Here is a 13,972-nt window from a genome sequence, read left to right on the forward strand (position 1 = left end):
GCAACACGGACGATTCTGAAAAAGGTTATAATGAGATCGTAGCGTAATTCAATAATTTGCATGAGCTGTTTCTAGAATACATACAAGCTACAAAATAGTATACCCTAACCTTCAATAGCAGTGTCAACAAGACACCTAATGCTGGCCTCTGAAATTCTGGTCCGCAACTTTTATGTACCACTATCCCCAGTCACAAATACTAGTCATGGTGAGTGCTCGTGAACATTAAATTAAGGTCTCAGGTTCCTATGCCAGTAGAAAAAAAAAAAACGAAAAAAGTGAAGTTATATCTCTTGTGATTTTATCAGCGGAATCACATAATTGGATACATATTTAATATTTTTGTAAACCGTAACATCTCTTGTTTCTTGTTTATTCAACCATTGATTGAGACATAGTTTGAACGAGTTGATAATGCTGGGTTCAATACCTGATGCACAGGAATGGTTTAAATATTTTGGCAAGATAGAATGTGCATAACAGTCACTCCATCTTTCACGAGTATAATTTGTTCAGTAGTTCTAAGAGAAGAACAGCAGCTGAGTCTTTGGCCTTCTTGACACTTGGCATTGGCTCTCCAACACATTCATCCGTCCATCCTCTATCAGTAGTATTGACACGCACCGCAAATGTAAACCTCTTTGCATGTGCTGGACCACCCTCATTCACACACCTACAAGTTTCAGTATAAAAAAAATAAAAAAGTAAACTTTAGCTCAAGTGACCATCCATTTGCAATACTATATAGGTAACTTCATAATTCCATACCTGTAGAATGGCATAGGCCAATTTCTTCGTAAACATATATCATTCAATGTTTGCCTAGTAAATGTCTGGTTTCCATTCTTTTTCCCGTTTTCATCATTCTTCTCCTGAGTTTTTCCCACCTCTTTCTCTTTCAAAGCAGCAAGGGCATTTCTTGCAGCTAATTTCTGCGCCATTTTTTTCTGTGGATTTTGAGCAGCCCCTACTTGGACCCCATCAATGAATACTTCAACAGTGGCCAAATTGCCAATACGACTTGCTTTATACTCTAAGCCTTCAGCTTGCTGCTGGCATCGCTCTTGCAGCTCACGCACAGGATGCATCGGCAGAGTCTCTGGGGTAACCATAGGATGCAAAAGAGGCTGAAAAACCTGGCAAAATTGAGACCGAGAATATTCTCCATCAGTTTCTCTTTTTTCCCTCCATTTTGTAAAAGAATATAGGAAGGAATGGTCTATCCTTAAAAGCTAGGCACTAACCTTCCAAACAACAGTAGTGTCCCTCCCACTGTCAAGAAAAATGGCACCTGCAATAGATTCAACAATGTCACCAAGGACCTTGGGGGCTTTACAGTCTCCCAGACCAAAGGAATTAAAACCTGGCTTTGACAATTCGACTTGAACTTCCTTCACAAATTCTTTAATCTGTAGAAAACCAAAAGCACAATATCATGATGACCACAAAAACTCAACTTGCTTAAAAAAATTAGGAATATTAGGGATAGTTCCTATGATTCATCTCCAAGTATCAGAAAGAAACAAGACCTGTTTTTCTAGGGCACTGGATCCATGTCTGAGATGCACATGAAGGTTGTGCTTAACTGCAACACGCGCAAAATTTTCATTGTTTACAGCAGCAGCCCGAAGGTCAGTCAGACGTCCCGGTGGCAGATTTGTGTAAGTGAAAAACAAGTGCCTGGTAATAAGATGATCCAAGACAGCATCGCCAACAAACTCCAACCGCTGATAACAGGATACTCCTGAAGATGGCCGGGAGGCATGAGTTATGGATTCTACCAGCAGCCCCCTGTCGTTAAACTTCATATTTAAAGCACCTTCTAAAGCATCAAAATCAACACTCCTAAGTATGCTGTCAGGAACATTAAATGGCTTTTTTGTACACTCCATTGTATCAGGATCAAACTCTATTTGAATGCCAATCCATTTCATAAGGTGGTTGGCAGCATTCTTACCACCTTCCACATAATATACCCCAATCAGTGCTTCCACAACATCTGCAAGTGTCTTACTGGATAGAACTCTGTAAGAACTTGAATCACTCTCAAGCTCACCATCTTCCATCTCATCCTCATATCCATTCGTGTGACAATCCATCCTCTCGATCTTGGAAATGGATCGCTCCTGGTCAAACAAAGATGACTCCCCATCCTTGGTATCCTCATCAAAGACAGGCAGCACCCCAGGAGCTGCCCATCTGGATGGAGCAAAACGATCTGCTTGAATATATGATTGAAGCCCTTTACTTAATGCATACTGATATAATACCATGTTACTGACCATTTGTTGTCTCATCCTAGTAAGTTGACCTTCATGTTTCTGTGGATATTTTAGGAAAAGAAATCGACTAACAACCCATTTCAGGTAAGCATCTCCAAGAAGCTCTGCCCTTTCATAGCAGAATGTCTCCTGGCAAGAGGCGGCAGTCAAGGCTCCCAAGATCTGTTCACATAGAAGGCATGGGTTAACAGCAGAAACAAGAACTAAAAGCTAAATACTTGGAGCAGAGAAGATACCTTTGAAGCCAGGACAGGATAATTTATCATATTCTTAAGCTGAACTGCAAGTAGCATACTTTCAACCCTCCTCATTATCGAAGGCAACCTCTGGGCACCACGGACAAGTGATCCAGGCAGTGGGTGTACGAGGCATAGCTCAGGAGGAAGGAAAACATAATAAGTTTTGTCATGTATCTCTTCAGATTCACCTTCATGAGCTACAATGACAAGGCATTTCCCATTAAACAAGAATCTACAAATTTGCAAAGCATAATTATTCCAGGATAGAAATCATGAGAACAAACCTTCACTGTGCTCAAATCGAGGAGACAGAAGATTCTTGCAGTATGATACACCACGCCCTCTTATAAGAGGTTGCTGCTTGTAAATCAAATTAACCCCATACCTACACCAAAGCAATAAAAAAGAACCAGTAGCCATGTGCACCCACAGTTGTGCAAGAAGAGACAAAAAGCTTCTCTAATCTGGAAGGAAATGGAAGTTATTGTCACTTTCAATAAAGTCCTTGCTATTTAGAGGTGACAACAGAAGATTCCTTCACAGATTAAGATTAGCCCCCTGTTCTTCCTGCACAACATTAGTGGTGCAACGTGGCTAACAAGTAATTGGTAAGAATTTTCTAGACACATGGAAACAAAAGGGTACAGAAAATTGGATATGGAAGGCTTGGCTGGATGGGAAAAGAAAACCTTTAAAACAAATGAGAAAAAACTAGGAGACTATAATAATCTTAAAGAGAATGTGTATCATACTTTTGCTTGTAGTAATCAGCATATGAACTGTACTCCAGAGGACCAAGATAACCTTCTTTCCTAGGGAAAGAGTTCTCTGCTGACATGTCATAGCATATTGAATCAACATAAAACCTCTTCCCTGAATGAGCAGCAGTTACAATTCTCCCAACCAGATCCTCTGCATTAGTACAGATATCCGCCATCATTAATTTTCCATTGGTAGTCATATTGATGTGCTTTTGTGTTTGCATGGCGTCTCTGTTAGGAACCAATCCTGAAGCTTTCACCACATCAAACTGGGCCACAGCTCCTCTGATTCCATAGGTAGGATGTGATTTTTGCCCAAAAGCCATGCCATGACGCAATTTCCCAAATCCATATTCCCTTCTGTCTCCACCTAATGTTCTCTCATTAGTACCAAGGTAAACATCTGGTCGAGCTTTCTGGAGGGGATTCTTCCATGCATCAGCTCCAATTATTGTCTCAACCAGATGCCAGTCAATTTGGTTCATAGGATCTACGGACTTATCGCCAACCATTGGGACAAACAAATATGCCTTTGCAGGATCCCAAGGAGTGGTAGATGGTTCAACATCCACATCCAAGACAATGCTCATTAATCTTACATGAAAGCTTTTCAGGGATGCCAGCTGCATGTCATAAAAAATTAGGTTTTACCAAGATACCAGAAACTAAAATTTTTAAAACACATGAACATTTAAAACAAGTATAGACAATGATTAATTTGTCAACCTGACTCTCAGTGATATTTATCAACCCACTAAAGACAAGAGATGCCTTTGTAGTCACAGTTCGAGCGATAAATAGATCCATTGACATCGATAACACCTATAAAATGAATACAATCAGAGGGAGTAAATGAGCTTATAACACTAAATGAACTAGAAGCGGTAGCACAAATAGGAATTAATACCTCTGCATCCAGCTCATTGCCAAAAAGTACTGCAAAATTTGAAACTTGAGTCAAGAACGGATCCTTTGAATGGCCAAGATTTTCACACTTCACGGCATACATATAAAGATGAAGTAATTTGTAGTTGTTGCAAGCATCTTTTTCAGATAAGATCCACTCTCCCTGAAAGTCCAGATAGCATTAGGCAATAATGAGGGCAAGTCAAACAAACTCAAATTCGCATGACAAAAAACAGAAAGGTAAGAACAAAACAATTACTGTCACTAAAGACTAAAAAGGCATGTTTTTATAGCACATATACAGATTTGGTGAATTTTCATTATGTAGAAGTATCCCTGTTCTTTTCCTAAATCAGAAATATTTAAATTGCACTTTTTCTCCATTTATCTTTGTTTCATTAATAACCATCTTCAAAGCCTTCAAGATCATTGCATTTGATTAAAGGTATTATACACAAGCTTTCTTTACAAATGAATAATGACAATGGTGAACTGGTCAACTATACAACAAAACCCTCACAAAAAGATTACTTAGATCACATAACTTGCAGAAAGAACCAACCTTCAGTATGTCAGCCACACCTTCAGGGTAGAACTCCCTATGTCTAGCAGTCCCTGGAAGTGGATCTCCTTCATCAGTTTGTTCATCCTTTTCTCTTTCTCCCCCACTTCCTTTATCAGGCAATAGCATGTCAGTGAATGCACCCATCTCATGCAGTTTCTTGCAAGCAGCCAGACAAACAGCCTGCAAAAACCAAATTAAACAACAGCTCTTGATAAAGACAAGCAGAAATCAATCAAATTCATAATAAATGATGTCGTGCCTGTTGTGCCAGACGCATAGAACTGCATATTGGACCCTCAAGATTTTCAAACGGTGCATTACACGGTAGTTGAAGCTTGCAAGAATATTCCGTGGGACCTCCTGGTTTTTCATGCCTCTCCATAATAAACTCAGGGCGAAGAATTGAATATCTAGACAAAGGATAGAAAACATCCAAGTCATAATTAGAAGCTAACAAAAAGGCTGGTAAATGAAACCACCAATCTCAAGCCGAAATGCATCACCTGTCACTAGGTAACTGAGAGCAGTAAAAGTGGATAAGACCTACAGCAGAATTTAGGCTCACAACTGCACCGGTTGACTTCACCTGGTAAACTGTTCCGGGCCGGGTGTCAACAGAAATCAATCTTGAAGTGTCCTTCAGATGACTAAGGTCTGTTCTCTCTATTGCTTCTTTGCGCAAAGTTTCCTCACTGTTCTTGGCATTCCTTAGGAATGCTTCATGTGACAAATTGTCCCTATATACAAGACCAGTCACAAGGAGGGAAGAGGGTGGAAAGAGTTCAGTTACTCAGCATCAACTAAAATATAAAACACCATGTATGTTAGGTAAAATTAGGAACATAATGCTGATTAATGCCAGATCCAACAAAAATTCACAGCGTCAGTTTTTCTGTAAGCCAATCAGACAAGGAAGAGCAGAAAGTTCCACAGCTTAATTCATTATTGATTGAAAAATATAAAACAAATTTTGCAATTAAATGACAGATACTAAATATAAAATAAGTATGTTGTATAGCAAATCCAATTAGCCCAAGAGCCTTAGCTCAAGTGGCAACACGTTTCTTAGGAGATTACTTGATCTCATGTTCAAATCCTACCGAGGTCACTTTGCCTCAACTTTAGCCTACCTTCCCCACACCACATTATGGACCTCCCAAGTCAAATGTCAAAAAAATAAAAATGACAAAAAGAGTATCAATAATAACAATTATGTAAGAAGAATTATTTAAGACAGAGAATGAATCATAGAGAGAAAGGAGGATAAGGAATCCACATAAACCAACAAACAAAACTAAAAATCAACCAAAAAGGGAAGAAAATCAATGAGTAAACCCTCATTCTAATCCCTGAAATTGTAAGTATCTGTGACTTTAGTCCCTAACTTCATAGAATCTTCACTTAGTCCTTGATTTTGCAAAAAGTCATTAATTTTAGTCCATTCTCTACTTCATTATTGTTGTTTTGCAAAAAAAATAAAAAATGACCAAAGTAAATAACATTCTGCAAAGTCAATGATTAAAGTGAGGGTTTTGTGAAGTCAGGGACTTACAACACTGACGCTTTACAATTTCGAGGACTAAAATGAAGGTTTGTTTAAAATCAATGGTTGGAGGAGGAATGATAATAATAATAATTTTAAAAAGCACCCAAGAAAGAATAAAAATATTATCTTAGTTGCAGTATTGAAGGGGACATGTGAACCTTTCATCACTCAATTAATAATGACAGAGCTAATGTCATTAAAGCAGGCCATAACTTAAGTATATGAAAACCAGAAGTAAGATAACAACAGGTCATGCAAGGAAGGAGAAAACCCAGAGGTCAAACATAATAAATTCACTGCCAAAGAGATTCCATTTCTTAGGCTTACTAAATCTCTAGAAAAATATACTTGAATAACAACACAAAAGAAACTGACAACAGTTAACACAGCCATATCATGCACCTCTCAACCATCAGGATGTAATCAGATCCAGGCTTTCTAGCACGTCCCCTGGACTGAATATATGCCAGAACAGTCTTTGCAAGGTCAAAGCGAATAACAACATTGCATTGACGGATATCAAGTCCTTCTTCAGCAACACTAGTGGCAACCAACAATGTGACCTACAAATGAGTACATTAGTGAGATTGAGAGAATATATTTCTACCCCTCTGAAACTGATAGCTGAGCCACACCAGCAAGATATAAATCTTACCCGTCCATCACGGAATTTGGCAATTGTATCCTGCATTTGGTAAGTTCGCATTTCCTGACTGTTATTATGACCAATCAAACTTGCACACTTCACAAAACTAAGTGATGGAAGCTCTGCAAAGACCTGCCAGTATTGACACACAATGAGCCATGGGATCTTGATTATGCAACTGAAACAACCAAAATGAAGTATAAAAGTAATGTGTCAATATAACCTTGGGCAGAACTAATGCAGACACAACACGCTCAACAAAGATGATTGCACGGAAATCTTCTGTATGCTGATACTTGAGAAGTATTTTGATTAGTGCCTGCACCTTGGGGGTCACCTTGCCATCAGCCACAGCAGCTCCTATAATAACATCCACGTGCTCCCCGCCAGAGACAACTAAGCAAAAATGTGTCAACTACATTCCATCTCAATCATTGGTATTTTAATATTTAAATTTGAATATCTTTACAAAGCATTGCATAAATTATATATATGATGAATTATGAATGCTCTTTCATGTGTAAAATATTTTGTTAAAATTCTTAGTAGTCCAATTTCTTATATACTCTTCAGAAGTTACCAAATTAAAGTATAACAAATACAGGTTATCAGGATAATTTACAAATTTAAACTATGAACTACTCAACACATGAAATTCGAGCCATTAGAAAGTTTCAATTCTACAACCAGGCTCACCATGACTGTCTGGAAGCTCTCCTTCTTCCATCTCTTCATGTTCAGACCCACTTTGAGCTGCACCATTCTCTGAGTCATCAATACCAGCATTTTTGTCAGAAGCTGCACCCTCTGACAGTTGGCATTTCAGAAGCGAGACAACTTTACTCAAATAAGTTTCCTGAAACTTGACATCAAGCTGGTAGTTGGCCCTTTCATCATTTTGCAAAGCTGCTAAAAAGGATAGTGCAACCTGTCAAAAGAAGGAGAATTTATAAAGATGGCTAAGAAACTCAAGATTCATCATTCTCCAAGAAATAGTATGTACCTTATAAGCGCACCATTGTCCCAGTTCACCAAGTGCATAATTAACAGCTCTCAACTTCTGAATTAAGTTTGCAGCTCCATCACTTTCTGTTCTTTCAGAAACGCCATATACTTGGCGCAGCTCTTCTTTAGCTCCAGCATCTCTAGCTCCCATAAACTGCCATTTGCTTCTCCTTGAACTATATTTTGCAGCTTCTTCAACTTCAACCTCCATCTGCTTTATCTGCTCGTGTAGATAACATAAACTGGCAGCTTTATCATACTCCACCACAACTTCAGAGGGCATCGGCACATGTTTCTCCAGCTCCTTCCGATCTTTAATGGTGCAAACTATAGAATCTAGCTTACTTTCAAGATTACGAATTTTTATTGCACAATCTACTTGGCTGGAGACACCTGAATATACCATAAGCATAAGCAACGCTGACTTGACAAGAATGCAATGAAAATATCCATATAATTAAAAAAAATGTTGAACAAGGGTTTCAAACTCCAAGCAATTTGTTATAGGAAATTATCTTGTTATATCTTAGATTATTCTTAGTTTCCCTATTTCCTCATTATCTCTTAGAATTAGTTACCAAATTTCCTTACCATATCCTAATTTGTTTCCTTAATTAGTTAGGATTACGATTTATAGAGGGTTAGTATTGTAGGTTATATGAACACATCAAACACATGAATACATTGCAATAAATATCAGTTAATATCAAATTAGTGTTTCATCCTCTTCTATCTATCTTTCTCCCTCTTATACCAAAAAGTCCCATAATTTCAACACAAATCATAGCTTGAAAAAATTAGTAACAGACTAACAGTACAGGATCCCAAGTTCAGTTAATAACTACCCTTCAAGTTAACAGGAGAAGCAGTCATTCCAAATACAGATGGCCTGTTCTCTTTGGGTGTTGTATGGTAGAACTCGGACATCACCAGTGAATATGGGTGTTTCTTCACTGCATGGTGGCACTCATCCAGAATCAAGAGATTGATTGCTTCCATTTTTATTATGCTATGCCTCAAAATGTTTAAAAGAATTTGGGCAGTCATGACTAAAACCTACAGCAAGAAAAATCAATTGAGTAATTGGACATGACCAAGGAAGAACAGTAGCAATATGAATAGGGCAAGAGAGGGGGAGGGGGAACTTATGAGTTTACGGAAAAACAATTTTCCTACAACTTGTATCAAATAATGAGAATAAAAATTGCAGAAACAAATACCAATACAACTTTAAATTCATATACAAAAAAAGTACAAGAGCTTAAGAAAAACTAGCCAATAATTACAAATTTCTAGGTATTTGACTAGGGATATGGTAATTCAAGACTTTGACTAACCAAACGTAATTCCTAGAAAGTATTACCTCATTCCCATATCTTTTGATGTTTAAGGTCATTGCACATGGATTAAGAAATATTTAATGGCACTAAAAATTGTTATATTTGGACTAAAATAACCTTATTTAATACCTTGATCTTTGATACTTGCACCACTAGTAGTGGGTATTAAATAAGGGTATATTTGAGAAAAATGCATTAATTAGACATTGAAATCCTAAAACATCATTTGTTTTGGGGAAAAATAGAAAGCTAAAACATCAAAAGATATGGGAAGGAGGTAGTATTTCAATGGAACCAAGTTTTTTGTTTCAAAGTGACAAAATATATGCCCCATCAAATGTTGAATCCCAGTATGATCATTCCCTATAATGATGATATCATCAAAAAGTATACTCACCATCCCCACACATTTTGAAATCTGAATTATTTTACCCAAAGAAACTAAAAAAGCATTCCATTTGCATGATCCATCATCTAAGATGAGTTCATGCTTTGAGCAACTCCAGTTACGACCATAGGTTCTATCTTCTATTTTCTAAACCTGAACAAATGTGTACAATTTTTTCCATACATGTGCTATTGCAGGCTAGGTACGAAAAATCTACACAACTAGCTATGACCCATTTACTACAAAAAAAGTCTGCATGTGCTATGATTTTGATATCCAAGCAAGACTTTCCTTCAATTTGAAGAACACATATGAATTGGCCATAAATGAACAACTTGTTTCAATAATAATAGGAACAAAAGTTACACTTGACCAGTAGCCAACTCTATACGTGAGGAAAATATGGACAAACATGAAGAAGAAAACAGAATCCGAATTCTTAAAATGCTATACTGTACAGAATAACCATATATAAAAGGATACCACATCAATAGACTAAAACACAAGCGAAGAAACAGAAAAACACAAAGTGACAGCAAGCACAGGCCAGCATATCTTCAATAGAAATTCCAAAACATACATGTTTGGTGTCAAATTCACGCTGCCACCTTCGAGCATCCCAGAAATCCTGCCCCATTTCTCCACAATAGTGGCCTACTTGATAACCAGTCCGCTCACGAATTACTTCAGCTTGCTGTAATTAGACAAAGAACTAGAATTACTACAGCTTACTGTAATTATACAAAGAATTAGAACTACAAGAACTTCCCCAACAAGTGAATGGGCAGTACACCATTTGTGTTGCATTACTTAAATCTCATATTGTCTCCTAGCAAAAGCATTTAAAAATAAATAAATTGTAAAAAACTGTATTACCTGGTAAACAAGTGGAACTTTTGGAACTAAAAATACTGCAAGCATTTTCTTATTTTGCTTCTGCAAACTATCTTGTATACTTTTAATGAGAAGAACAGCAATTAAGGTTTTCCCTGCTCCAGTTTCAAGAAAAGCTATGGTATTTTTCCTTTTTGATTGCTCAAGAACATCTAACTGATACTGTCTAGCTTTTTCCTCAGGAACCCTCTCAATAGCATCCTCGGACTTCTTATCAAGCTTTCCATAGTTCTCCAGTTTGGTGTCAATCACCATTTTGTCATCTCGATTATGATCAGGTTCCCAAGCGCCAGTGCGAAAGATCATATCAGTGGAACCTGACTTATCCCTCTCCCAGTAACCCCTAGTTTCTCTATCCCTACAATCCCTATCTCTAACATCCCTCCTGGCAACAGCACCATAATGTTCTCTTTTCCTTCCACCACCATCCTTATCTTTCCTGTCAATTTCATCCCTATCACCCCGTGGCCTCTTCCTGTTATTATTATTAAAACACCTCTCCCTCTCCTTGCCTTGATAATTCCCTCTACAATAATAAGGCCTCTCATTATTGTAGCCGCCAAGCCAAGCCCTTTTGCTGCACCTTTCTTCACCATCAAAATCGTGGCCTCCATTCAGAGGGGGTGCCCCTCTTTCCTGAGAATAATTAACCAAAACTCCTGTTTCGTTCCCATTAGACAGCTTACTGGAGCCGTTACTCCGAGCAACGCCACCAGAATGGTCAAAAGCATCAGCAGCAGGAGCACCATCCTCAAGAGTGGCATTGGAAGGCAAGCACACTTCTCCTGCTGCAGTGCCATTATTATTGGGTGGTTCAACAGCATGATTGAGAGGGAGACCAGCACCGTTCTTGATGCTGTCCAAAATCTTATCAATGCCACCGAAGAAGTCCTGATTGGAAGGATTGTCGGGCTGGTCAGAGACGATGGAAGAGACATCAAAATCAATGAAATCATCGCACGATATGTCCTCACACGCATCCAGCCAGTAAGAGGGGTCATCCCCCGCCGGAACCCTGCTCCCATCCTCCATAACAATAATAATAACTTATTCGATGTATGCTAGAAACAAAAACTCTTTATTAGTAGAAGCAATCAATCTTGAAGGAAAAAGAGACAGTGATAAAAAGGGACCTACAAGTACAACTACAACCACAAACCCTGTAGATAGTGTGATTCTGTGAGATTCCGCGGTTTATCAACGCTTATTCTCTTTCTTTTTTTTTTTTTTTCCGATTCGAGCGAGCTAAGTAAACTAACCCCCAAATGAATAGTGAATAGGCGATTCTGAATTTTGCTTCTTGTTCTTCTTCCGCTGCTGCTGCTGTTGCTTATGCTTATGCTTCTGCTTTTTATTTATGCAGAAAAGAGAAAAAGGCAAAGCAAAGCAAAGACAGCCACAGAGACAGAAGAAACAGAGCAAAATCCCAGACACATACGATTTAAGAAAATTCGGCAGGTACAGGTACACTCATGGGTCGGGTGTGCTCCACCCACGGAAAAATACTTATTGTCAAGTGTTTTAATTAAATCAAACTTTAGCCTACAGTTGTCTCTGCCCTTCCCTAGATCTTTTCTAAATATTTCTGAATTCAGAATATTCCTGCATAATTAATCTTGCTACCCGTAGCCAAAATCTTCACAAACTTGCATAATTAAGAAATAGTTTAGTATCAATTTAAAAATAAAAAATTATCTTTTAAATTATTTTTTACTTTTATAAATTAATATATCTACCTATGTATCTATATCAATAATATGTATATATAAATATATATTATTGATCAAAACTATATTATAATATATATTTATAAACATGTAATTAAATTTAATATAATTTATAATTAAATTTATATATTTTAAAGTAACTAATTTATAATTTAAAATAATTTATAAACGACTAACATATTTTAAATCATATGATATATTATTACTGACATCTTTCAATATAAAAAAAAAAAAAACTTCTAGCATGCACAAATATTTCAAAATAATTTTATTTTAAAGGGGATTGATTTAAAATTAATAGAGAAATTAATTATTCACATAAATGATATATAGATTAGCGATTGCGATCAACAATAAAAATTATTAATTTTTTATCAACAAAATACATTTAATATACTATTTATTTTTTATATAATTTATTGACGAATTGAAACAATTGGAGGGGGAAAATGAAGATTTTGTATATATTATACAATTAAGATTTTGTATCCCCTCAAAAAATTTGTCAAAAGAATCATACATATGTATAAGTCTAATGTTAGCTTGTTGGCAACTATACTAATTTGTCACATATATTAAAGTTAAAATGAAAGTTTGAGTGACGAGTTCACGTGAATTTTGTTTGTACTTTGGTTGATATATTCTCAATTTGTAAGCAAGAGATAAGAAATTGTAACAGCAAAAAACAAGAAAAAAAAAATTGGAAAATAAAAGACAAGAAAAATAAACAAGATTAAATGCAAATGATAACTTCATAATTTAAATATATTGGGGCTAACATGTCTAACCACTCTAGATGCAATATTAATATGTTTCTCTATTTAATGATATTTCAATTTTCATCTATTCTTACTCAAATCCCTTTGTAGAGATAAAACAATAAATTACATGAAGTTTTGTGATGTATGCATTGGCTAAACAAGATCACTCTATCCCTAACAATGAGTTTTTTTTTTTTAGTTCTTCAAAAATTAAACACTTTCTAGTGTTTAACCCCTAAACAGATACATGAATGATCAGGTCATACAATAATAATAAAACACATAAAAGAAATAATAGAAGTTGACATTACATTAAATAGATAGTAATAAATATTACAATGCAATTACAAGGACCTTTAGCTACTAAGCTCCTTATAATGGGGGTTTAGTCTGTCATTACCCTGAGAGACTTTACACTGGACTAATGTGGATAGAAGAAGAAGATGATCAGACTTTAGATATATTCAATAGAGAGTTCTAAGTCTGGGTGGTTTTTTTTTTCTTTGCTTTTTATTTCTTTTATAGGCTCAAGGTAGCTTAAAAATACATACGACCTCGCACTCAGCGCTAGGCTTAACGGGACAATCACGTGTTGAGTGCGACAATATCTAGGCTTAGCGAGGCGTTCATACGCACGAGATTTCGCGCTGAACACACCTTTGTGGGTCTTTTTCACGTTAAGTTTGAACTTGACCGCTAAGCGAGAAGGTGCGTTAAGCCTGGCTTGTGCGCTAAGAGAGCTATCCCTCTTCCAACTTCTTCTTCAAGTTTTTACATCAATTTTTTTTTTCTAGAGCACTTATAATTTACTTCTCTCTCGATAAAAATTAACATGATATTAAATTTCTCATTATTTTATTAAAAACAATAGTAAACTAAAAGAATTCGAGCTCGGACCCGGGATCCTCAGAT

The 13,972-nt window shown here is 36.7% G+C and overlaps 1 protein-coding gene across 1 annotated transcript; it reads right to left on the reverse strand.

Annotated features, from left to right (window-relative positions):
* Positions 1-13: 13 nt before the first annotated feature.
* LOC100780953 (endoribonuclease Dicer homolog 1) lies at positions 14-12,058 on the reverse strand. The gene is made up of 21 exons (XM_006577296.4): positions 10,555-12,058; positions 10,259-10,372; positions 8,796-9,006; positions 7,949-8,343; positions 7,642-7,873; positions 7,169-7,341; positions 6,955-7,077; positions 6,702-6,862; positions 5,257-5,490; positions 5,013-5,163; positions 4,751-4,933; positions 4,190-4,351; positions 4,009-4,104; positions 3,274-3,905; positions 2,806-2,906; positions 2,519-2,718; positions 1,530-2,444; positions 1,245-1,409; positions 769-1,136; positions 431-673; positions 14-246 (listed from the first exon to the last, which is right to left on the reverse strand). Exons 1-20 carry the CDS (start codon positions 11,602-11,604, stop codon positions 496-498), a joined length of 5,844 nt encoding a protein of 1,947 aa, XP_006577359.1. The 5' UTR covers positions 11,605-12,058; the 3' UTR covers positions 14-246; positions 431-495.
* Between the last annotated feature and the right edge of the window lie 1,914 nt (positions 12,059-13,972).

This window comes from Glycine max, chromosome 3 (genome assembly GCF_000004515.6).
Source record: "Glycine max cultivar Williams 82 chromosome 3, Glycine_max_v4.0, whole genome shotgun sequence".
Classification (NCBI taxonomy): Eukaryota; Viridiplantae; Streptophyta; class Magnoliopsida; order Fabales; family Fabaceae; genus Glycine; species Glycine max.